At 34.2% G+C, this 26500-nt stretch overlaps 2 protein-coding genes across 2 annotated transcripts; both read right to left on the reverse strand.

The window, feature by feature from the left end:
• Positions 1 to 319: 319 nt before the first annotated feature.
• Positions 320 to 13215, reverse strand: LOC105326429 (oxysterol-binding protein-related protein 11). Its single transcript, XM_011426471.4, has 20 exons — positions 13078 to 13215; positions 12602 to 12706; positions 10109 to 10156; positions 8805 to 8886; positions 8591 to 8670; positions 8108 to 8335; positions 7463 to 7504; positions 7175 to 7255; positions 6747 to 6784; positions 5241 to 5356; positions 4856 to 4989; positions 4265 to 4350; positions 4052 to 4133; positions 3096 to 3306; positions 2649 to 2759; positions 2260 to 2420; positions 1992 to 2111; positions 1311 to 1472; positions 973 to 1038; positions 320 to 704 (listed from the first exon to the last, which is right to left on the reverse strand). The coding sequence occupies exons 2-20, from the start codon at positions 12698 to 12700 to the stop codon at positions 630 to 632; spliced, it is 2022 nt and encodes a 673-aa protein (XP_011424773.3). The 5' UTR covers positions 12701 to 12706; positions 13078 to 13215; the 3' UTR covers positions 320 to 629.
• A 4235-nt stretch (positions 13216 to 17450) lies between these two features.
• LOC105326430 (uncharacterized) lies at positions 17451 to 26185 on the reverse strand. Its single transcript, XM_011426473.4, has 6 exons — positions 26081 to 26185; positions 21176 to 21283; positions 19099 to 19229; positions 18578 to 18683; positions 18343 to 18438; positions 17451 to 18027 (listed from the first exon to the last, which is right to left on the reverse strand). Exons 2-6 carry the CDS (start codon positions 21275 to 21277, stop codon positions 17590 to 17592), a joined length of 873 nt encoding a protein of 290 aa, XP_011424775.3. The 5' UTR covers positions 21278 to 21283; positions 26081 to 26185; the 3' UTR covers positions 17451 to 17589.
• Between the last annotated feature and the right edge of the window lie 315 nt (positions 26186 to 26500).

The following is a 26500-nucleotide window of genomic DNA, read 5'->3' on the forward strand; positions in this document are numbered from 1 at the left end:
AAATTATCAGAAATCAAAATCCTAGCAATATGCACACCTCTGATATATGTGCAAATTGATCTTCAAGAGAACAACTTCCTATCTTGAAAACTGTAGGATGAGTTATCCGTACAATGAGGGTACCCTTTTGGCAGCCGCCCGCCCGCCCACTATTTTAACCATTTTAATAACCGGATTTTTTCGTTGGAAAACCCGGTTAAAAATACCCAATTAGTGCCCCCCCCCTTCAGATAGCAATTAAAGTCATTTGATAACCCTCTGGTTCCTCGCTCTTGACCTCTTTTAAAAGCTTCCTGATATTAAAAGTACAAAAAACCTCTTTCATTTCCTTCTTGGATTTTTATTTCCTCTAAATCCTGCAAAGCATACAGTGTAAATAATCAAAAATAAAATGCCTTGTTCAGAACACATCACAATGTGTATTGCTTGATGATGAGAATGAAAGAATGCTTCCTGAATACAGAATATCACAAAGTGTTTATAGCACTTAAATATCACAGGCCAGAAGTTCCTCCTCCCAGGCTTGCTACTGTCCCTCCCCCTCCTCCAGTGTGCCTCAGAGTTTCTCCTTTATATGTTTTCCTCTATTGTGCAAGGGTTCACTATTTCTATCCCCACCTGGAGTTGATCTAAAGTGTCCCCTTTGTATCCCCCTTCTTTAGTAGGTTGTTATAACTCCATCCTTCATCTTCTTTGTGGAAGAACTGAAAATAAAGAGGCAACAATTCAGTATACTCTGACTAAAACAGAAATACATTACAGTACATGTAAATATATTATTTCTTATCCTGAGTAGCAACAGTTAAGTGTACTCTCACTAAAGCAGAAATACAATACATTTAAATATTCTTATCTTGAGTACCCAATTCTATCATCAATGGTAAAAAGTTTGTCATGACCCCCTCCTTCCAACCCCCCCCCCCCCCCCCCCCACACCTTGTAATTTATTAACTAACCAGACCCTGAGTTTACCTTGCTAGGGAACGGTGTTCCTGATTCCTTACGATGTCTCTCTCCCTCTCTCTGTCTCTCCTCAAGCTAGCAATGGATAATACATGTACATGTGATTACACTTTCCAATAAATTACCTAATCCCTATATCTATACATTTGTTAATTTAAAGTAATATCAAAATGATAAACAATATATTAATATAACTACCATAAAGTTAACTTTTAGTGTAAATATCACACAAGTACTAGATGCTTGCATGTACATAACTTGTATCTTCAATAATAAGAGAATAAAATTGACACCCAATTAACAATTTTGCAATTAATACTTGTATATAATATATATAGATCACTGACCACTCTTTTGTGCTCCGAGGCCGTGTTGATATCACCCACTTTGAGTGCATTTGTGACGTGCTGCCACAGTCGCCGTGATTCAAAGTCGCCCTGAAGCTTGACCGGTCTGACCCGCTTCTTTCCAATCGGAATGTCCTTTACATCGATCACTTTCTTCGTTCCCTGATGTCAAAAATAAACTCTGTATTACTTGACTTAATCTGCCCAGATAAACAACCCTTTGTTTTATTTGTTTAGCAATATTACCTATCCTTATTTTTCTAATTATGGGTAACTTATATCTACCAGGGTAAACTTGTTGATTTCTTGACTTGGATCTGATTTAAAAACAATCTATTGACTTACGGCATAGGTATTTTCTCGACTTCATTCTGTCTTTTTAAAAATTTCTGTTTATTACCTTAAACTAGCCTTGGTAAAATCTCTGTCAACTTACAAGTATATCTACTTTGGTAAACTCTTCATTTACTGACTTACCCAGTACATTTGCTTTGATAAACTCTGAATTTGTTAACTTCGAGTATATCTTTATAGATAAACTATTTATAAGGTAACTTACATCTGCATATGTAAACTCTCTAGCTATTTATTGACTTACCATGTACATTTGCCTTGATGTACTATCTATTTGTTAACTTCCAAGTATACCTACATAGGTAAACTATTTATATGTTGACTTACATCTGCATAGGTAAACTCCAGCAGGCTGTTCCACTCGCCCTGGACACGACAGATCACCTCCCCCGACCCCTCCCTCTTCACCTCCGCTGACACTCGGTGAAGTTTTCCCCCATAAAATGGCTGCAAATATTGACTGAAGAGTATTAAAAATCTGATGATCGACTTGGAATAAACAAAAAAGGCACATCTAATGCAAACAGCCTTGGCCTGTTAACTGTTGTTCACTAACATACAAACATTCATTGACACAGCATCGACCTTCACTGACCTTGGTGTGGAAGGTGATGGCCGCGGAGTAACCAGTTTTGGCACATGTAATGGAGATCTTGTCCCCCATTTCTGCCCAGGGCACAGTCAGTATTGAGCGGGCGTAGGCGCTGGGCAGTCCAAACACATACTCCTCTCCGTGCTCCAACAATCGCAGGCACACTAAAACAACAGCAATAATGTTAGTCACCATAATGAATGAATTTCTCATATAGTGACAAGCTTTCATCATCCTAATGAATTGCAATACTCCTATAGTTGCAATATATATACAGTATTTTATATATTAAAAGAAGATTCAGTAGTCGATATAAGACACAAACTTTACAATTCAAAATTCTGTAATGATATTTAATGAGATTAAGTAAAACAGCCTTGAACCCTGATTACCTTTCCCTATCAGGTTGACTCCTATTGACATGCCGTAGAACCTGGACTTGGTGTAGATCGAGGCATTCATACTCATCTGTTTCTCCGGGCACTCAAAGTAAAACGCTGAAACTGAAATAAGATTGAGAAATTACAGTACAGAGTACATGGTCTACATGTATAGGTACTTGAATATCATTGGTAAATAAATTTTGTGCAAAGATTTACTGATGTATGGACAATGAGATACCTTTTATCTGGCTATTATTGCAGTGATATTTTTTGGGTTTTTTTGCAATCACTTTCACTTTGCATTTCAGAATTTATACTCAGTATTATTTGTTATTAGAAACTTTTAAAATTACAAAAAATAACTGGCACAAATAAAAATGGATACATATTTACCCAATTTTAGCAAATTTTGTGTCACACTAAAAAAGCCAAACAGACAGTTCTGTAGGGACTTACTAGGGGGGTGGTGAGACACCTGCTCTGCACAGAAGAAGAGCTTGGTTTCCCCGTCTGTGCCCCCCGACTGCTGCTGCGGGCTGACGTCGTTCTCTGCGCTGTCGACGTTACTGTTGTTAGTGGAAGTGTTCTTTGACTTTTTGGGAACTTTCCAGGAGCAGTGGAATGTCTCGCCAATGATTGGGTTGTAGGGCTTTTTGGCAACAGATCCCTGCAATGTCAGGAGAAGAAAAATGAACTTCAAGAACACCCGTACGGTAATGAAGTGTGTACAATATGCTGCACACAGGCGGCCTATAAAATACTGTATACAGGGAAATATTTGCCCCCATTTTATTTTCGTCCCTTTCGTCTTAGTTGTCAGTGGGTGAACTTAAGACTGAGTGAATTCAAATTACCCATGTTACCTCCCCTTTAGTACAACAGTGTCTAGGTGCATTCAGGATGGGACGAAAACATTTGAAAGTGTGGTTTGAACATATTTTATTGTATATATAATATACAAAGGGTTCGAACACAAGTTCTTGCAACTTACTAGGTTCTCACCCAAAAATTTGAAAGTGTAGAAGGGTGAAAATAACACGGGACAAAAATAACCTTTTTTACAGTAAGCTTGTGCATAAAATTGAAATAATACAAATATATAAACATAAAGAAGGAAAACAATTGCTAATGAAATCAGAATTCTACAGAATAAGTTGTTGATTTACAAAGATATCAGGTGCCTCTTCACTTTTCCATCTGCATGAAATTAGAAAGATATCAAAAGACTCTTCACAGAGCTATCAGGGATGCTCCTTACCTCAGAGATATTAGAAAGTCTCATTACATATATCAGGAAGGCTCTCTATATATATAAGCGAGACTCTAGAGATATCAAGGAGTCTCTCTATCTTCCACAGATTCTTAAGATACTAAAGAGTCTCTTTATCTTAGAGAGATATCGGATTTTTTACCTGTCTGGCTGCATGGAATGAGGTCAGGTACCACTCGATCACGGCCAGCATCCTGGACTCAGGGTCAGGTAGATCAGGGATTCTACAAAATCACACGGTCACTGACTCACAGGCACAAACTGTTCATACATTTTACAGAACTTCATTATAAGGACTCCATGATTTAGTTAAACATTGCTGATTTACTCATACAGGATAGATTCCTTTACTTACTTCAGAAACATGTCGGGGTGAGCCATACAGTCGGCAAACATTTCCAGGAGGGACCGTCTCTCCAAAATAAAGGTAGGAAGCACCACCTGAAAATAAATCCAGATATCAGTGAACTTGATATTTATAAACCAGATATCAGCAAACTAAATACCAGGTATCAATGAACCAGATGTCAGCAAGTTAATGACATTTCTATTTTTGAGCATCCTTAAATACTTAACACATAACTTATTAAAACTTTGTTAGAAAAATGTTTAACTCATGTCATCTTTGAGTTTAATAAAATGAAACCTGCATACTAGTTTTATTATACTACTGTAAAAGTTAAAAATGTATGTGATGCTAAGGAAGATTTGTCCATACAAAACGCAACCATCTTTTCTTCCTCTCTTGTGCAAGTGCTTCAACAAAGCGAGGCAGATTGAAGAATCATATTGATGTTCCTAATTTAGTGAGATCCATGTCCAGTTTGAGTTGTGACAGAAGATGTAGGATGCTGTGACTTTATATGCATACTTTTATGAGGTGTTAGCTTTGGCCTGATATGTATTTGTTACTGAGATGTTAGATGATGTTAATTGAAGTTTGTACTTTAGTGAGATCCATTCCCAGTTTGAGCTGTGACAGAAGATGTAGGATGATTGTCTTGTGTTCCTCCACCCCTTCCAGATCATCATCTGTGTAACCTTTCTCATCCTCCTCCTCATCAGTGTGATTAATTGGTCCTACAATCCATGAAGTCAAAACACAGTACATTATCACATTTTTTTGTATTAAACCTCATAAATAACTTCTGATATTCAAAATAAAATGTATTAAGAATTATCACAGAATTCTCAAACAAAACAACATGATTGACATATACATGTATATTGATATCCACTTAAGGTTTTGAGACATGCCCTGAAGTGATTTACATGTATATTGACATCCATATATTAATTTAAAACCATAAGGTTTTGAGACATGCCCTGACCTTCTGGTTTCTCCTCCGGGAACACGATCGGTCCTGGGGCGGAGGTGACTGAGGAGAAGCTGCCGTTCCGGGAGGGGCGGTCCTCCACGCTACCGCCGATGGAGACGTGCCTTTGACTGTCAATCAAATATATAATACAGATGAAGGTCAAATCATGATGCACAATATCTGCCATTACAAAATAATCAATTAATCACTAAACTGCTCTAAAATATTTTCTTAGCCTTTTTTGAGCTTCTGATCATTCAAACAATATAAATTAACTTTTTTACCTTTACCATCAGTTTTGAAACTACAGTAAAAACTCCAATGCGAAAGAGCAAATTATTTAAAAAAAAGCAAGGTGAAAAAATTTAATGAACCAATTAACCATGTAGAGAATAGTATTACTTGATTAAGATTTATGATCCAAATGGATGAGAAATGGTTGACAGAATTTTGAGGCAGTGATAATCAGCATTATTTATAAACAAGCATGAAGTAACCAATGTATATATGTCCATGATGCTGTCTAGACAGGGTTTAGTTGTTGACAGGTCATTTTTCTGTCACATTTATGATTTGGACCAAAATAAACAAAAAGTTGCCACAAAATATTTTTAATCTAAACAAGGCTTGGAAAAAAAAAGAAAGGAGCAATGTAAACGTAAAACTAAAACAAAGATTGAAGAAACACAGGTACTAAAATGTAGCACACAAATTCAACTACAGGTACAATAGAGTTTGTTGTCATTTGATACTAATAACACACATGTGTACTTAATGCCTACTAAATTCAGTATTCTGAGTTGTTAATCAATTTGTTCCTAGGCTCCTAGTCAATGTCAGATAAAGTATACTTAATGTCAAATTGTCATCACTAGTTTCAGAATGGTGATTTAAATGACAATCAGGTCATGATGTAGTTTCTGTTGATGTCACACTTGTATATGCATTGTAATAATAACATGTACTAGATTCTTTAATCACTAAATTTTCAGTTATATTATTATCTTATTGATGCCAATAATATTGATATTATTTCTGGTGTCCCATTATTTCATACTTTTTCATTCATATCATATTACTTTCAATTACTGAATGGTTATAGAGCTGTAGTAATTGTTATCAATGTTGTATTCCTGTCAGTCATTATATATGTCAATATTTTATCCATATTTGTTGTTGATGTCAAACTGTGATCAAACTGATATAAGTAACTACTGATGTCTAATTACTGATGTCAAACTGCTGTCAATAATTTCTGTTTACCTGCTGTCAGTAATTGTCCATAGCTGCCGTCAATATTTGTCAATTACAACTGTCAGTAACTGTTGATGAAAAACAACTGTAAGTACCTATTGCCAAACAGTTGCAGTAAAAATTCTTAACGTAGCTATAATATTACTGTTAAAACTATAATTGTGAAAATAACACACTTGTCAGTGATCACTGACAGTTTGCTCATCAAACAATAACCAGTGACTGGTCAGTAATGAACACACAGAGATATCACAACACACTAACCTTGTGAGGGATTCATGCCAGTCATACGACGCTCCACCCTAAAAAATGTAGCCACAATGATATGTACACTCTAACAAAGAAATCCAAACTGAAATAAAATCATACAAAACAGTTGGGCAGTCATTTCTGTGTGGGGTGGGGGTGGGGGACATATGTGAGGAAATTATGATTTCTTATGTTCATTTTTTACGCATGTTCAGTAGACAGAAATTGTTTTATACCCTGCTATAATTATAAGCAGAGTGAAAGAAATGTGCTAAACATCATTGGATTTAAAATGTGACATTTAAAAAAACACAGCCAAATGTTATTTGTAAAGAAATGGCGTCAGAGGTAGTATTCGGCAAGCTAACACTGATAGAGGCAGACAGGACAATGTGATGGCTAGCAGACAGGAAGTGAAGGAGAGGAGACGACTAAGGACTTACCTGTTGGTGCTGGAGCATCCTCAGACACTGACCCAGGCTGCTGAGGGTGGCAGTCGACGTGGCCTTCAGTAACAGCAAGTCCTGCAACACAGATTGCAAAATGTAGCACAAAATATGGCACAGAGTACAGCACTAACTTACAGCACAGAATACTGTACAAAATAGACTATAATGTCTACAGCTCTCCTTGGTATATGTCATGGAAATAATGTTACATTTTTCCTCTTGACTTTACTCCTCTGTAAATCACAAATTCAAGTACAGTGACATACATGTACATTTACTTACTTTGTCCAGTCCACCAATAGGTTCTGCCGACACAGGTAAACTCTGGAATAAAGAACTTGTATGAGTTCATGTGTGTTGACTGTAAGTAACAGTGCAAGTAACATTCATAGAAATCAAAGGTTTGTTTTTATTAGTTAATGCTACAGGTATTTATGAGACATACAATTTAATTTATGTGATATACAACAAATGAAGATATCTCTTTACATCTTTCTATGTTTTTGAGGAGAGGTAAAAAATAAAATGAGCACTATTGAGACTTATTTGTCGATGAGATAAACAGCTTTCTCATTGAGATTTACTTCTTTTTAGTCTATGAGTTGAACAGTGTACCGTTTGAGTCTTGTCTCAATTTCCATAATTAGACTTACTTCAACCTCGTTGAGACTTATTTCTTCTTGTATTTGATATGAGTGGCGATTGATTTCGACTCACTATCTTGAATATGAGATGTAAAGCATAATTGTTGAGACAAACCGTGATCTTGTCTACAAGAAGGACAGGGTACTCTTAGACTAACCTCAATCAAGTCTTTGAAATTGGCGGCATGATCTCTGAGACCTTCTTCCATCTCATTTATGAGATGAATGGCATATTTCTTTAGATTTTCTCTTAACTACAATTGACATACATGTTTAAACTTACCTCGATTTTGTCCACGAGATGGACAGCGTACTCGTTGGCCTCCGAGATATACTCCTTGACCTCCCTGAACGGGTCCAGTGTGTGGGGGCGAGGAGCGGGGGCCTTGTGGGACTTCACCGGGACCTCGTGGGGCACCACCTCTGTCTTCTTCTTGGGCGGTGCTACGTCTGTCAATGTCTTTAACAAGGAGGATGACCTTGACTCACGACGGACAGACTGTTGACCGCCCTACATACATACAAACATTAATTCACAGGTAAATATAAACATACAATATAATTTTCATGTAAATTCCAAACGTACAAATCAATCTTCATGTATATACATACATGCAAATCAACCTTCATGTAAATTATTAAGTTTATAATCTACACATATACGTGTATAGGATTCATTTTTCGGATTATTTCTTGAATCAGAAACTTAAATTAATTTTTTCAATTAAAGTCATGTGATTTCTTTTTATAGACGTGCAATACTTACACTGGTCATGTGATTTGTGTGAAACTCTGCAGTGGTCCGTAGTTTATCTATCCAGAGTTGTCTTTCTTTAGTACTACTAGCTGAAAAGTCAGGATTTGGTTATAATATCAGTACCTGTATTTGTATTTGTATCATTGATTGATTTTATGAGTTATAATAATGACATGCATGCAGAACAAGGTTCCGTTAGGTACCTATGTCTCGTAGAACTTGCCTTTAAGCCGATAGATTTCTCCATTGGCAGCACTGACGGAGAAAGTCTGGGAGTCCTCATCTGAGGGGGAGATCACTGCACCCTGTCACAGAGGAAACACTTCAGTTAGTACAAAGTCACAGTGAGTAAAAAGTCACAGTAGAATCCACTACAGTTCATGTCACAGGAGAAACACATGAACTACACATTGTACAAACTAGGACATCGACATCTCAGGGTAGGAACAAATGATTAAGGTTAATATACAGACTTATTGCCTTTAACAGTACATGTTCATGTATTTGAAAGCAAGAGATATTTACAATTTCTTGGGAACTTCACAATCACAAATATTTGTCATCCAAACCACTGAGTGCAAACATTAGTGTATCCTTGTTAATGTTATAAAGTCATTTTATAATAATCGCCTTAAATCTGTCATAGCAAACACCACTGATATTGGGGATTTTCAAAATAAAATTCCAAAAAATGAAAGTTTATTTCAACTTTTCTGAGAGGTATCATAGTTCTAAAATTATAGAAATAATATCCATAAATATTTCTACAATACACCTGTATTATATATCATTAATTTATTTAGAAATACTTTATCTTAAACCATACAATGATTGTTTTAGACCTCTTACTTAGTATACATTGTAAGTCGTTATACAGATTGTACTTTATCAATAAACCATTGCTCTGTTGTTCAGCTACTGTAAACAAGGATCTTCAAGGACATATCACTGACCAATGATAGACAGTGTGTTCAGTCATTGTTTATATCAGTACAACGGGTGGGTTACAAGTTTACAACAATACAACAATTTAGTTCTAGTTGAAAAATACTATGTCACTGGCGAAAGGGAATAACAGCCTGGATCACCACACTCATTCAAACTGACACACAAATCAGATAAATACGCAAAGTCAGTATTTTCATTTATGACATCTTATCAAATGACATAGTATGAATTCTAATTCGTAAGGAAGGATTTTACTGACTACAAATGTTTTACACATTACAGACTGTACAGATATATAAACACAACACTTGTTCCAATGTAATCAAACCACGTATACCTGTAATTCAATCCTCAAAGTCATATTTATTGACAGGGACTACTTAGTTTGGGAGAGGATTCATTGTAAGGGCATTATAAGTAGTACAAAACTAGAATTTAGTGCAAGATGAAGCAAACTCAGTGATAGCTTTATGCTGAGACTTGCACTATACGCACTAAGGTGTAAATTATTTTCGTTTGATAGCTTAAATATATGGCTAATCAATTGATTCCTTCTATAGGAACTAAACTCATACATACCGCTAGATGGACATATCCTCTGGGTCTCTGCTTTTTGTGTTCCTCCTTCTACAACCAGAAAAAAACCCTAAAGGTGTCAGGTGTTAACTAAAAGCTAGTACATCTACTATCAATCACCTTGTGGGAGAACCTAATAAAAGGTGTTTGTAATTAAGTGTGACTCTCCATTCATCAAATGGAAAAACTTCTGATCAGTGAACATGGTGAATTGTAAAAACTATGTCAGGTGAATTTATTTATATTCAAAGTCATTATTTACTTGTCATGAAATCAGACTTGTATTCAAAAGTTGCAAACAGTTTTACTTTTGACATCATTATCTAATAAGCTGCTGAGTACCGGTAGATCAAATTGATGAAAATACAGCAATCCTTTGTAATGCATTAGCACAGAACCTCTGTATTTAATGAGTATCGATGTAGATGAAATGAGATTCCTACAGTTAGTGTAAGTACTTTTGTAGTCCATGAGTCAGTGTGGAGTGTAGTGCCTGTTTGAGGTGACCTAATGTGACCCCCCTCACTGACCACTAACCGGTACTGTCTACGGTCAGAGTGTGTTTCTGGACTCATGTGACATCCTGCAGGGTGCACACTTCTTCTATATCACAGTATATCTAGTACATAAGTCACGAAACCAACTAAATGTACATGTTCAGTCCATTAAAGTATTGGCTTGACCTAATGTTCTGGTAATACAATTTTGTTAACCTACATATTGTACATGTATATCTGCAGGTCATAGCAACAAACATTTAACAGTGCATTATGGAAAATGTAAAAAATATTCAACTAAATCACACTGAAAAGAGTAGATTATAAATTTCCTACACCCAATCTATGTAGGAAAAAATTATTATCTTATTTATTGATGGTAAGTGGTAAATATTATTTATCACTTACCATCAATATATACTTAGATAATAATTTCTTCCTACATAGGTTGTGAGAAGGAAATTAAAATGCCGTACTTATACATGTTCACTTAACCCATACAACTTACAAGATGTAAAAAATATAACTTTCTACTCAGTAGATAAACCTGTATGATATATATATTATATATACTGGTCAAATTACTCTTATTTAGCTCTCCTGGTAAGTGGAAATAAAGCAACACTGTTGATTTAATTACTTACAAGTATTAAAGTCTTGAAATTTTCATGTTACAATCTTATCACTCAGTGCTATTCTTGTGGAATTAAAAGAAATCACAAACTATCTCAGAGTGCAGAGCTTTACATCAGTGTCCTAAACTCTTTGCTGGGTAATGGAACCATTGTCAAATTCGCAAATATTTCCCCTACACACGTTACCACTTACAGTATTATCTGTTGGAATATAGGTAGGGTTAATTGAACACAATCACAATGCTGGTATAAAAAAGTCTTTACACAGGATTAATTGATCTTTTCCTCACGTTTTACAGTTGAAAGAATAGATAAAAATCAAAGGGGCAAAAGTAGGAGATATCAATATTAGTAATTCAAACCCTTGTTTTCAATTTTCATCACACAAGAAAACTGAAATTTTGCTCCTTTATGCAAAATTCTTTCATGAGTTACCTGGTATATAACTTTTACTCAACTGCAGAACTACGAACGTACATGTAACTTTATTCATATAACAACAACTGAGAAACTCCACGTCTAATCAGAACTATTTATAGCTCTTCAGGAAATCTAAGGTTGACATATCATGTCTACATTTCCTTTCATGAAACAAAACCCCTGCTGTTTACAGCACATGCACAATTAAGTGCATCGGTACTATAGTCTGTTCCAAGATATTTATGCTGCATATTTGAACGATTTTTAATAAAAATACACATACCTGTGACTGAAGTGCAATTAAAATCGATGAAAGGGAAAATTCCCAAGATAACTTCATTCACACATTATCATTTTTCCCCTCGTAAAAAAACAGATTTCCTACGGAGATTTATAATGGGGAATGTTGACATCTTTTCTCCATTCGGAAATACTCGGGACCCCTCGCGCAATTTTCAACGTTATCATCCGGGCGTCTTCATCTCCTTGGCAATGGAAAAACCTCGTAGACTTTTTATTTTTAGCCGTGTACTGATACCCGACGAGCTAGAGGGGGCGTTTCAAAGGGGAAATCTTGGGATTTTTTCATACTATTGAATGAACATCGTCTGAACCAAGAGATATTTATAAATATTGAATAATTTAAGAAAATATGCGGCAAAAATATCTTGGGACAGACTATAGTTAAAACTCTTCAAATAGATCTTCAGTAACTCCACAAGTCATAACTGTCAAAATTTTCATGTTTTTTCTTGTTGTTGTTTTAGATCTTTTACAACAAATTGGAGTTTTTGGTGCATATTATGGTCAAACTTCAACCTCAATTTTTTAATGGATATCGATAGACACTATGAAAAACGTACAATTTTTTTGGCATGTTTAATTTTTAGGAAATATTTGATAGTGAATCGCTGTTTGACAATAGTGAAGATATAACGACTGACCTCAAAATACTCGAGCATCCCTGAGTCAGCATCCATCACGAACCAACGATACTGCCAGCCCTTCATCACATTAGTGTACTTATTAAGAAGTCCCTCCATCTCTGTCTGTCAAGTACAGGTAAACACTACATAACGTCATAAAGGAAAGAATACATGACAATTGATGCAATGGTAAATGTCATTTCTATAGATTGAGATTTACAAGTAGCCCATGGAATGTTTTCTACGCATTCCTTAAACTATGCATCCTTTTAAATTCTAACAAGTAACAACCAGCATTATTATTTTAGAAACCGGACGAAGAACGTGGTTTCATGTAGTCCACATAAACTATGATGTCATATATTGTCAAAGTTTTTCAGCACTCGTGAACACCTTGATTTCTTCGTGCACGCAGAAGTTTCAATGCCTTTTGAAATTGTTTCGATTTAAAAAGTAAGTTTTGGAATTCGAACAAAAGCATTTTACAAACTTACTTCGTTTGATTTACACGAACAATAACTTCATTTAGATGTTCGTTAACTCCCACTTCTCACTTCGAGCTCCCCATTAACTTCCGCTGTTGGTTTTTAACCCTGAATTTCGAACCCGATCAAATATTTACCTTTTGTCTAAAACTAATTTAGTTCAATATTAGTTCATTTATGGATTAAATAGAAAACCTATCCGATAACGATGACTGCAAAGAGAGAGAGAGAGAGAGAGAGAGAGAGAGAGAGAGAGAGAGAGAGAGAGAGAGAGAGAGAGAGAGATTTTTATTATGGTAAAAAGGTTAAAATTTGATGCGTATATAGCATCGGCATCCTTTTTTCCTTCTTTCATAGACAATCGACAATGATAAATCAACAGCTATTAAAGATATAATTAAGAATGTATAGCAAATATGGAGGTAAAAAAAATAACAAAATTTACATTTATAATGAATTGTTTTAAAATGATCGAAAGTTAAGCAATACTAATTGACATAATAGTTTAAAATGAATTTATTTTTACATGAGTTTGATAAGATGTATTTTTTTTCCCTATTTATTTAGCCTCGGCCAACTCAGAGACTCAGTTTGTTGAGCATGCTGTCCAACAGCCCATTATTTTTTAATTCTTCAAATCCAATCCCATTATTTGAAAGTTTCTACAAAATGTATTTTATTCATTTAATGTGAAAATAAAAACAAATGGTGGACGTCATGTGGAATATGAAATACTCAACCAGTAATTAAAACATAATGTAATGCTAACCACAATTAGTTGAATATAATACTTTAGAACACTAAATAAATTCATTTACTGAAAAAAGCACTTGATCTGTTAAATTGCTATTTTGATGTGGAAATTGCTCAATATTATATAATTATAATCATACAGAGGCGGATCCAGCAATTCCGAAAAGGGGGGTTCCAATTGATGAAAATCAATGCGTACAAAAATCATTATTTCCCAATAAACAAGGCCTTTTGAACGTTCTCCGTGCGTGAATTTAATAAACAGTTATTTCGTCAATATCTATTTCATATCATTTTTAATATCACAGTGCACTGCCTTTATTAAGCGTTTCAGTTTAGGCAAGGAAGATTTGCATAATTTCTAGCCTTAAAAAAACCAAATCGTATACAGCAATGAGAACGTGCATCTGTGCTAAATAGAAAGAAACACTAAGAAACAAAAAATAATTCAGACTAATTACGACAAGCTATTATAAAATGAATTTTTTGGTAATTTTTTTATGATTTGATTTGAACATATTTTATTATGCAAAATGATATTTACATAATAGGATTGGGCAGCAGGCAAAGCCTATTTAAGCCTTCTCCACTAGGTACAAGGTAGTCATATGTATAAAATACAAGAATTGTGGAGTTAAATGATACAATTAAGAATACATGATTTTTTTTGTGTAGCAAAGTGAACAAAAGAAAAAAAGAGGGAAAAAAAGATAAAATTGACAAAACCGGTTATAACAAAAGTAGAACAGAATTATCAAGTTTTGTCAATAAGGTTACAGCATATATATATAAATATAGGTATATGCATAATTTTGTTTACATTTTCAGTATATGTGTTAATTACATTATTTTCTTTACACAAATCTTCTGGATTTTTTAATGTATTCATGTACAAGCTTGAACAATTTAACATTTTCATCATATGAAACATCATTATCTCCATACAGTAATAGATCTAAGGTAATTGGTTTTTGGAGATTTAACATAGATATTTGATGAAAGAGACAATTTCTTTCATCATTATATTTTGGGCACTCAAAGAAAAAATGATTTGCATTTTCAGTATGAAAACCACAATAATCACAAACAGAATTTTCTCGAATAAAATCACAAAATAAGTCAGCATTTAAACTGCTAGCATTATTTCTTAGTTGACAATGTATAATGTTTTCCCTCCGATTCCCTAAATTAAAAAGTTTTGTTGGAGTCTTAAAAAAATGTTTCTTAATAGCATTTGAAAAGCAAGCCAACTTTGGAAGACTTCTAATAGCTAGTGGAAGATCATTCCATAGCTTAACTGTAGATGGTATGAAACTTTTTAAATAAGATGTTGTTCTGGCTTGAGGGATAGTGTAAGTAGATTCATCATGATTTCTTAAAGGATATGGGGTTATAGGTGGAATACATGGTTCTGAAAGATTTTCAAGGTAAGTAGGTACCATGTGGTTTACCATCTTATAAAACAAAATTAACTTGTGCACTTTTCTTCTTTCTGATAACGTAATTTTTTTATGTCTTTGATGTGTAAATTCTGAACTATTTATATCGATTTTGATTTCTTTGATTGCCTTCTTAAAGAAAGGTCCAAATGATAGGATATGACAAAAAAATTGGATAGTTTATCTGCTGAATAGATGGAACATGTGTAATTACAATTGTCATTATAGTCGTCCCAGGGAACTTAATTGATGTGACCTCTGTAATGGGTGCGCCACATCATCCGGACTAGTACAGATACGATCATATTCAGGAAAGTTTTGAAAAGTTGTGCATTTTCATAATGGTTTATATATTTAAACCCCTTACACGGTATTTTTGTAACATAATTTCCGATTCTTGGAAACAAAACAAAAAGGCTTTCTTTTGTGTTTCATGTGGATAGCATTCCAGAAAAATAGCAATAACCCGCATAAGCGGGTTTAATTTTCTTTGTATTTTTCTTTTTTTCCGTATGAAACGAAGTAAAACTTTTTTATTATAATTAATTAAGTCAACTAAGCAATACATTTGAAAGCAGCTTTTAAACGTAAAACGAATGTGTGTACTCGTACTTAAACGTCGTTTTACTCGATGGCTTATCATGATCAGTTCAAACTGTATGTTTACTCATGGAAGTGAACACCGGATGCTGAAGGGGGGGGAGTACTTTTTTCGATCAAAAAAAGTTAGGGTTTCTTTAATATCAGAAATACATGTATATTACGGTACGTTGTGAGAAAATCTTTAGATAAACAATTTTAAGCATTTATTTGAGATAATCACAGTATTTATATTATAAATGGGAAAAATTGCCTTTAAATAGGCATAAGAAGTTTTTAAAAAAAATCATGTCCCAGAGAAAGGGGGGTTCTCTGTTATAAAGAGGCACAAAAATTGTCTTCTAGTATGATCTCTACAATACGTCCCTCACGGTTCTACCATGAGAACATTTAGTCTAATTAACATATAAGACTTGAACTGCTTCACTTTTTTTATTCATCCAGACTACATGAAAATCCTCAACAATCCAAATTTATGTAATGAAAAACAGCTATACATTTAGAAAAACAGACAGAGATAATTAACCCAGCATAATTCAATTTGCAATTTTCTGACAAATATAAGACAATGTCCACAATCATTGCATTCCGCTCTCTGTAATACAGCGATAAAACACATTGTCTTGATGAGTGTCAGCGTAATTCACACTGCATGCCTCATTCCTCACACAGTCAATAACAAAACTAAATCGCTCAGTATAAAAAAAAATCTGACTAGCGGGTGTGCTTCATTGGTCTGCTAGATGCTAGAAATGCAACGAGATCACCATAACACAGTATTGAATATCAGGTATAATTCTGGTCCATCTGATTGAAATGTTGGTAACTATTGTCTGCATATTATTTTGCACCTTTTTTTTTAAAATATAAAACTAAAAGACTTGAATGCTTCACACAACTTGGAACATTTTACAAAAATATCCTGTAGTACAAATATTTGCAACACATAGGTTTCATCACAGAGGTTTTATATGAATTTTCCACAAATATTATTATAAGTATATGAAGCACATGCATATGTACATGAAACATGCAAATTGGCTGCTTCTCTCCTCATTTTCACATGATACGAATGTGATATCCATTATGTTCTGAATCCGATTCAAAGTGATCAGGATCATTTACAATAGTTAATTTACATTCCAGAAAATAAAACCCCCAAACAGGTAGTGTTTATAAGTATACAACTGTTATTGCACTCAGTAGCATTATGTTTGCAAGTACCTCTTCCACAGTAAGAGAGCAGGGCATTCAGAGCGGCGAGATAAAGGTCACAAGTCCCCACAAAATAATGTTATGAAAAATGACAATTCAAATAACTAACTGTCTTTGCCACAAAACTTCAGTAAAAGCTCCTCTAAAGTGTTTCAAAAATTAACGATTTCATTTCTAAAAGATACAACAACAAAACTAACATTGCAATATACATTTTCACATATTGATCTTAATCTTAGAAAACCAGCACAAATTTTATAACTTTGACTACAAAATGAAAAGAAAAAAATTCTATTTACACATATCTTATTATGCTCTTTAACTCAAATTTTTTTTAAAAAATTCTACTTTTTAACACTTCATCAGAAATGCACCAAGTAAACACCCAGAATCTGCTTGTATAATCAGTTTATCACAGAAATGTTGGCAATACATTGTAATGAGCTATGAAGTTGTTGAATTTACAGAGTTCACAATGTACTTAGCCTGCGGAATTCGTTCTGCACAGCAGAAATCAGTTTGTCTTTTTGTCTGAATTGTCAGAATCGTTTAAAATCCCCTGTCCTTCCAAATGAACATTCTCAGAAAAGTCTTCACTTTTGGTTGTTTTTTCGGGGGCTGGATTTGATGCCCTTGACACTTGTCCTTGAGATGGAGCCAATGTTTCTGAATTAATCTTATCAGACATTTTATCGTCTTCCTTCTCTATTTCTTTGTTATCCTTTGTCAAGGACGTGATTGAGACCGAACGTCTTCCTGTATAACCATCTCTGTTAGACAGCGACCCATTGGACATGGATCGCTTTCCCAGCTTGTGTAAGCTTTCACGGCTGGACTGGTTCGAGCGGTGTCTGGCCAGCCTGTTGCTGAACATGCTTTCGTTGAACTTCATGCGTTGCTCTCTCTGCTGCTGCAGCAACTGTTGCTGTCTGTTAAACATCTTGATCTTGTCCTGCAACAAACACAAAGCCTTAGAAGCAAAACCTCTCAAAGAAAGCCCAAAAGTAACAACCATGTTGAATAATATATGTTGAAATATCTTTTTTTTTCTCTCTACATATATCTTAAAATAATTCTCATTCAATCTACATGTACAACTGTATATAAACACCCATTTCATGAATCTGACAAATGATTCAGAATAAAGTTTGTGAAAATTAAAGTTTGAGAATACTGAAGAAAAATCGAAACTGTCAATCTCTGTATTTGTTAGAACGCTAGTTTGAATCCCCTTAGACACTGAGGAACAAAGAAGTGAGGACTATACCTTGTTTTTGAGTTGGTTTGAGGACCGCAGAGCCTCCCTGGAGCCAATGATGTGTTGAGGAGCTGCCCTTGTGTTCCTCCACACCTTCAGCTGATCCTAGATTATAACCAAAGCGTTAACTTAGTTCAAATGATGTTACTTGTTCAATGTTACTCATAGGAAAATCATAACAACTACCAATTTAAGTTATGCAAGAGCTTTCACAATGCTATCAGATTCTCAAGGTTGCACTTACCCAGTTTCCAACAGGTGAGGAGTAAACACTTGGGCTTCTACTCTTTGTCCACTGGTTGTTTAAAAGGACTCGATGGTCGTGGCCATATTTAGACTTTAACGAACTCCTTTAAAAGAAGAGCTCTATTTGAAAATATAGCCAAAAAATCAAATATTGAGGGTCAAATATATGAATTTTTTCTTAACTTAATAATAGTATATAGCTTAGCAAATTGTATCTTAAAATTTTAGGTAAATCTGATGGTTCATTTGTTTACCATCAGGCCTCTTTAAAGCATACCTAAAGATACAAAATAAAGATACAGTACATCGATGTACTACATGTATGTCCAGGGACGTATATACTAACGTTAGTATCTACGTCCCTGGTATGTCTGAAACCTGGTTGCTTTAAGGACAGAAACAAAATGGAGATACTGTGTGAGGGTTCATTTGTACTTTGGAAAGTTCTCCTGATTTAAGGGTTTCTGGCAGTGATTAAATGGATTAACAACAGTATATCCATTTAACTGAATACATTACCTGCTCCCCAGCCTGTTCTCCAAATCGGATTTGAACTTGGAGTTCAACATTGAGCCGGTCAGATTCTGGGCTCTTCTCTGGTCACGTTCCATCATAGAGCATACACTCTTCCTTTTGTCCCCTGCACTGTTCTGTTAAATAAGGAATAAACATCGTCAGTGTCTTAATCACAATGGTCTAAAGTTATCAGTGTCTTAAACAGGATGCTGTAAAATAAGGAATCAACATTATCATTGCCTTAATTAGGATGCTGTAAAATAGGTAATAAACATTGAAGGTGTCCTATTCAGGATGCTGTAAAATTGTCAGTACCGTATCTTAATCATGATGCTGTAAAATAGGAAATCAACATTGTCAGTGTCTTAATCATGATGATGTAAAATTGTCAGTGTCTAAATCATGATGCTGTAAATTTATTAGTGTCCTAATAAGAATGCTGTAAAATTGGTTTGAACATATTTTATTGTATATATAATATACAAAGGGTTCGAACACAAGTTCTTGCAACTTACTAGGTTCTCACCCAATGTAAAATTGTCAGTGTCTTAATCATGATGCTGTAAAGTTAGGAATCAACGGTGTCAAACTCCTAATAAGGATGCTGTAAATATGTCAGTGTCCAAATCAGGATACTGTGAATTTGTCAGTGTCCAAATCAGGATGCTGTTAAAATTGTCAGTGTCTTAATCAGGATGCTTTAAAATAAGGAATCAACAGTGTCATTGCCCTGATCATGATGATGTAAAATAGAGAATCAACATTCCATTAAAGTATTAGTTTGACTCCTAAGTTATGTATTGATTACACAATTTTGTTTTCCTACATATTGTACATGTATACATGTAAATCTTCAGTCATAGCAACAATCAGTCAATGGTACATGTTCAGTGCATTACGGCATATGTACAGAATATTTAATTACATTACACTGAAAAAAAGCGCTCCGGCTTCCTCGACCCACATCAATGCCCCCATTGCTGTAACATACGTGCCAAAGAAAGATATAAATATAAGTTGTAGAACTTGTTTAAATCATTGTAAAAAAATAAAGTTTGGTTTAAAAGAGTAGATTATTTATCGCTCGATATCGATCATCATCAATACCAGTATATAAGATATTAATTTCTTCCTACACAAAATGTGTGTAGGAAATTAAGCTACGCAGCATGCACATATATTCATTTAACCCATACAAGATTTTACAAATATAACTCTCTACTCAGTAGATAAACCTGTTTGATATACTGGTCAAATTACTCTTATTTAGCTCTCCTGGTAAGTGGAAATAAAGCGACACTGTTGATTTCATTATAGTTACAACTTACGAGTAAAGTCTTGAAATTTCCATGTTACAACCTTATCACTCAGTGCTTTTGTTGTGTATCTCATCTTTTATGTAATATTAAGTAAGTGAATTGCTGTATGACTATCATGAGGGAACTGACCTCTACAAATAATAACATCTTCATAATCATATGTAATGTCAAATCAGTGGATGATGAAAAACATTTTTTATTCTCATGTGATCATATTAAGGCATTAAGAGATACTCTGTACAAATTAGCTAATGACTCTTGTAAAAAATTTCAATCTATGGACAATAACCAAAAATTATACTGGCTTATGACAACTGAAGATTTACAAGTACAACTCAGCGAAATGATTCTAAAAGGTGGAATATAATGGTTATAGTTATATATACAGATATAATATGCAATGTATTTACTTTTAGGGGGGGGGGGTTATGTTATGTATAAGCATACTGGCTTGAACACTTTGAGTACAAGTAGACCAGTCTAATCGACTGTGCAGGCACCGTCCCTTGGTACTCTCTGTTTTCAGGCCACTTTGTTTCTGTATAGCTGTTGTATTCACTGTTGTGTAAATCCCATACATATATTTCATTGTATTAATGAATCATTTTGCATATTGTTGCCTGTAATATGAACCTGGACATTGTGAGCTGTTATTTCATTCTTTATTTGTTATAATCAAGATATTATTATTATTTTTTTTAATGTATATGCCCCCTGAGGGCCCTTGATTGGTGAATAAATAAATATATATAACGACTGACCTCAAAATCCTCAAGCATCCTCGAGTCTGCGTCTATCATCAACCAAGGACTCTGCATTAGGCCCTTAATCATATTAGTGTACTTAGTGAGAAGTCCCTCCATCTTTATCTGTCAAAAACAGATAAACACTAATAAAGTTGTAAAAGAAAAGAATACATGACAACTTATGCAACTTATACATTAATTGTTATGAAATCCCACATTATCCAAGACCTACTGAAAATGTTATTTCTAGATGGATATTTACAAGTTAGCCCATATGGAATGTTTCTACGCATTCCGTAAGCTTTAAAGCACCCACAGGGCGAAAAACCATCTTTAAGCAAGTCCTTAAAGGTGACTTAAAGGTGACTTAAAGGAGCTTAAAGGCTATACAACCTTTAAGCCGCCTTTAAGTCACCTTTAAGCAAGTGCTTATAGGTCCTTAATGTCCAAACTTCTTTAAGCCACCTTTAAGCCACATTTAAGCCATCTTTAAGCATCTTTAAGTGGCATTTACGCTCTCTTTACACTGCCTTTACACTGTCTTTAAGTGACCTTTAAGTCAATATTGATCAAGCTGAACAATAAAAACATATATTAAATGCAAAAGCTCTTTTATAGAGATGGGAGGGGGTCATCCGAGTGATAATATAATTTCCAAGGAAGGGGGGGGGGGGTGTGTTCCAGGCGGTTTTAATCGTTGCTCCATTAAACACAGATCGCTATCATCAGCACCGCTCCGATGGACACAGATTGCCGTTATAAAAATCTTTATAATTTTTTGGGGGTTTCAAAATTATTGTAGGGATGAGCGCAGTCTCTGTATCTTAATATGTGCATAAAACTAATTAAAGTATGTTTGTTTCCTATTATAAATTAATCGGTGAAAAATATCTCTCTCTCTCTCTCTCTCTCTCTCTCTCTCTCTCTCTCTCTCCATCTCTCTCCGGTTATTAAACAAAATAAAGATAATGAACCAAAAATGCATGATTTAATTTGATAATCGGTTTAAGGTTTGTATTTTTTTTTCAATTTTCATTATTTCTAACTCTAGATCTGCTAGATACATGTTAAAGATGAAAAGACTCTCAACTGCCTTTGTAATATCGGGCAGGATATTACTGCTTTGTTTGTCTAGACATAGTTTTGTTCGTTTGTGTATATCTAATTAGAGTCTATTGTTTGTCCAACTTAAGAAAACCCCTGGAACTAACACAGAATATACAAGATATACACAACAGTTGTGTCGTGTGCCCAGGTGCATGTTTGTGTATATCTAATTAAAGTCTATTGTTTGTCCAACTTAAGAAAACCCCTGGAACTAACACAGAATATACAAGATATACACAACAGGTGTGTCGTGTGCCCAGGTGCACGTCAGGGTTTCTAAAGGCGTTGAATCTTAGTATGTACGAGTATACGATAAGTCTAGTGAATAAAAGTTAATTTACATTTGTAATTCATTTTCAAAGTATTATTTCCTAGCTCTGGGTTTCAAAGATGTTACGTCTACAAATTAACGATACATGTATGTAAGAGTAAAATCTTGAGGCTAATTAATTAATGTACCGGTGATCATATATAGGGGTTGATTATTTAAATATATGTATAAGGGTAAACATGTCAAATATACCCGGCCTGGCACATCATACAATTGTATATACAAGTCATTTGCAATTGCCACATGCAGTAAATACGTCACCGGTAATTGGTAATTTTGTTTGTTATAGAATTGATAGTTTAAAAATCATGTACATACAATTACATGTAAATATTTAAACATATTGGAACGGCGCCGCGATCATGAAAACCGGGAAATTGCGGGAAATTGAACAAATACCCTAATAGTATCAATGCATTTCATAAAAGAAATGATTTCATTTTCTTTCTTACATTTTTATAGCTATAAATTAGATGAACGTATATCTACTCGGTTTAAATATATTAACTAAGAAAGCCTACTATAGTGAACCTAACGGTTTCCATTTAGGTATAATATATTTTTGTTCACTGAAGACCAAGTTCCGTATTTCATTCTAAATACACGCATGCATGTAATTTATAAATTAGATATAATTGATTGTTACAAACTGAATGGTTTGTCAAAATCTTTTCAAGTAAACACATTCAATACAGTGATTCAATATCCACTGATATATAGGATATAAAAACTCTCATATATATGTAAGTTGCCGTGGCGCAGAGGAAGGGTGGTGATGCTAGTAAACTAAGGGTCCCGGGTTCAATTCTCGCCGAGGCCGGTGATTTTTTTGTGTGTTTTTTTTCATTTTTCTTTCTAGAACAAAAACCGTTTTAATACCTTTTCTTTCATAAAGTTAATACATTTTGTTGGAAATTAAGCACAATATTGAAATAAAATTTTTTTAATGGCTTAAAGGTGGCTTAAAGGTAGCTTAAAGGTGGCTTAAAGAAGTTTGGACATTAAGGACCTACCGGTATAAGTTGTCCTTAAAGGTGGCTTAAAGGTGGCTTAAAGATAGTCTTTAAGCTGCCTTTAAGCCATCTTTACGCTTTCTTTAAGCCATCTTTAAGCAACACATATAGCTTAAAGGTAGCTTAAAGGTGGCTTAAAGATCGTCTTTAAGCTACCTTTAAGCATCTTTAAGCTATCTTTAAGGAGAACTTAAAGATGGTCATTCATCCTGTGACCTGTTTAGTTTCTGTAACATTAACAATCATCAATATTTATGAGACACCAGATGAAGAACATGGTTTCACAGACATGTAGTCCACATAAACTATGATGTCATATATTGTCAAAGTTTTTCAGCACTCGTTAACACCTTGATTAACTATGGCACGCCAAATTCACAAAAATGAGCTAAACATAGTTTCACAGTCGATAAACTAGGTTTATCAGCTGTTAACTATAGTTTTAATTACTAATCCTAAACTATAGTTAACGATTCGTTAACTATAGTTTACATCTGTGAAACTATATTTCACGAAATCAATGTAAATTATAGTTTACGAATGATAATCATAGTTTATCTCTCTGTAAAAAACTTTAACAATTATATAGATTTTCCTGATAAATATAGATTCACATTTGTTAATTATAATTTACAATCGTAAACTATAGTTAAGAGTTGTTAATTAGACTTTCACAAATCGTGAAAATACATTTATCAGACAAATTCACAAAAATGAGCTAAACATAGTTTCACAGTCGATAAACTAGGTTTATCGACTGTTCACTATAGTTTACGGATCCTAAACTATAGTTACCAACGTTAATCTATATTTCACGTCTGTAAACTATAGTTAACGCCATAATCTATGTTTCACATCTGTAAACTATAGTTAACACTGAAAACAATCATTTGCGGTTGTTAAACATAGTTTATCTGATAAATATAGTTTCACCATTGGGAAACTATGATTAACAACTCTAAACTATATAGTTCAGGAATGCAAATTGTATTATTTAGACATTAAGGCGCCAAATTCACAAAAATGTGATTAACATATAGTTTTACTTTTGTAAAGCATGGTATAAATGACAGTTAACTATAGTTTAGAACCAAAAACTATAATTAACGTTTGAAAAACATAGTTTATCTGATAATTAAAAATAGTTTCACAATCGTGAAACTATATTTATCAACTCTAAACTATAGTTAACGAATGTAAACTATAGTTTATAGATGTGAATCTATATTTATCAGCAAAATCTATTGTTAACGTGTATTTCCAGACAAAAAAACATAGATCTGCATTCGTAAACTATAGTTTACAGATGTGAAATATAGATAAACGTCGGTAACTATAGTTTAGGATCCGTAAACTATAGATAACAGCCGATAAAACTAGTTTATTGACTGTGAAACTATGTTTTGCTAATTTAAGTGAATTTGGTATGCTTTAGATTTGTAAACCGTAGTTTACTGGTCATAAACCCTATTTATCAGATAAACTATGTTTAACAACCGCAAATGATTGTTTTCAGTGTTAACTATAGTTTACAGATGTGAAACATAGATTATCGCGTTAACTATAGTTTACAGATGTGAAATATAGATTAACGTTGGTAACTATAGTTTACGATCCGTAAACTATAGTGAACAGTCGATAAACCTAGTTTATCGACTGTGAAACTATGTTTAGCTCATTTTTGTGAATTTGGCGTGCCATAATTAACTCTCCTTGCAACACAGGCGCCTGAATTTTTATCGATCAGTCGCTTGTGCTTGTGTTATGCACACAGACGTTTCAATGCTTTCAATGTTCATAAATTTAAACAAAGTAAGTTTTGGAACTCGAAACAAAAATATTGAACAAAAATAGCTGCAGGTCTGTAGCTCCCGGTCTGAATAAATTCGGATGGACGACCTGGGAGCTACAGTGCCTCTCATCGTAAAAAAAACCAAAAAAACCTGCATTTTACGGCGCACAAACAATTGCGCTAGTTCTGGACTGATTAACCTTATTTCCACACAAATTCTGTGAAAACAGTTAGTTACCAATAATTTTTTCAGGCAATTTACTACTGATATCGTCAGTTTACTTGCCTCAGGCTTTCTCTTAAACATGCTAACCGACCTCGGAAAATGAAATACATTATATATATCGTCTATATATTAATTTACGTCGAGATCGAGAGTCGCCATTTTCACATGTAAACAAACTGCACCCCAGCTGGTGATGGTGTTTAAATGAATATCAGAGGCAAGTGAAGTGATGATATCTTTAGTAAAATGTCCTAGGAATTTTTTGGAATCAAATATTTGTACAGAATGTGTTTGGAAATGAGAATAATCAGTCCAAAACTAGCGCAATTTTTTGTGCGCAGTAAACTGCAGTTTTTAACTTCTTTACTATGTGAGGCACTGTAGCACCCAGGTCGTCCATCCGAATTTATTCAGACTGGGAGCTACATATATGCATCTAGAATAAACTTACCTCGATTAATTTACACGAACAATAACTTCATTTAAATGTTAACTCCTTCTCACTTCGAGCTAAATAACATGATGATGATGATGTAAGTTTATCCCTGAATTTCGAACCCGATCAAATATTTAACATTTTTTTTAAATGATTTATTTAATTTAAAGAAGTTAATTTATGGAGTAAATAGAGACCTATCCGATTACGATGTCTTCTTAACTGGAGAGAGAGAGAGAGAGAGAGAGAGAGAGAGAGAGAGAGAGAGAGAGAGAGAGAGAGAGAGAGATTTCTTGTCAGCACCTAGCTGTTCATTGAAGTGGTAAAAATGTTGATTGATATATATATACATGTAGCATCGGCATCCTTTTTTACTGTTATCATTGACAATAACAGACCAATAGCTACATGTATATATTAGGATATATTTAAGAA

The sequence above is a fragment of the Magallana gigas genome, chromosome 5 (genome assembly GCF_963853765.1).
Source record: "Magallana gigas chromosome 5, xbMagGiga1.1, whole genome shotgun sequence".
Taxonomy (NCBI): Eukaryota; Metazoa; Mollusca; class Bivalvia; order Ostreida; family Ostreidae; genus Magallana; species Magallana gigas.

What these genes read in the sequence shown, in the direction of transcription:
- LOC105326429 (XM_011426471.4), bottom strand. Translation starts at nt 12,700, where the DNA reads ATGGAGGGACTTCTTAATAAGTACACTAATGTGATGAAGGGCTGGCAG. An exon ending in GAGGATATGTCCATCTAGCG is followed by an intron (nt 8,887 to 10,108) that starts GTATGTATGAGT and finishes CCTCTGTGACAG; the next exon opens with GGTGCAGTGATCTCCCCCTC. An exon ending in TGGCATGAATCCCTCACAAG is followed by an intron (nt 5,357 to 6,746) that starts GTTAGTGTGTTG and finishes TTTGATTGACAG; the next exon opens with TCAAAGGCACGTCTCCATCG.
- LOC105326430 (XM_011426473.4), bottom strand. Translation starts at nt 21,277, where the DNA reads ATGGAGGGACTTCTCACTAAGTACACTAATATGATTAAGGGCCTAATG. An exon ending in GGATGCTTGAGGATTTTGAG is followed by an intron (nt 19,230 to 21,175) that starts GTCAGTCGTTAT and finishes CTTATTTAACAG; the next exon opens with AACAGTGCAGGGGACAAAAG. An exon ending in CCTCACCTGTTGGAAACTGG is followed by an intron (nt 18,439 to 18,577) that starts GTAAGTGCAACC and finishes GTTATAATCTAG; the next exon opens with GATCAGCTGAAGGTGTGGAG.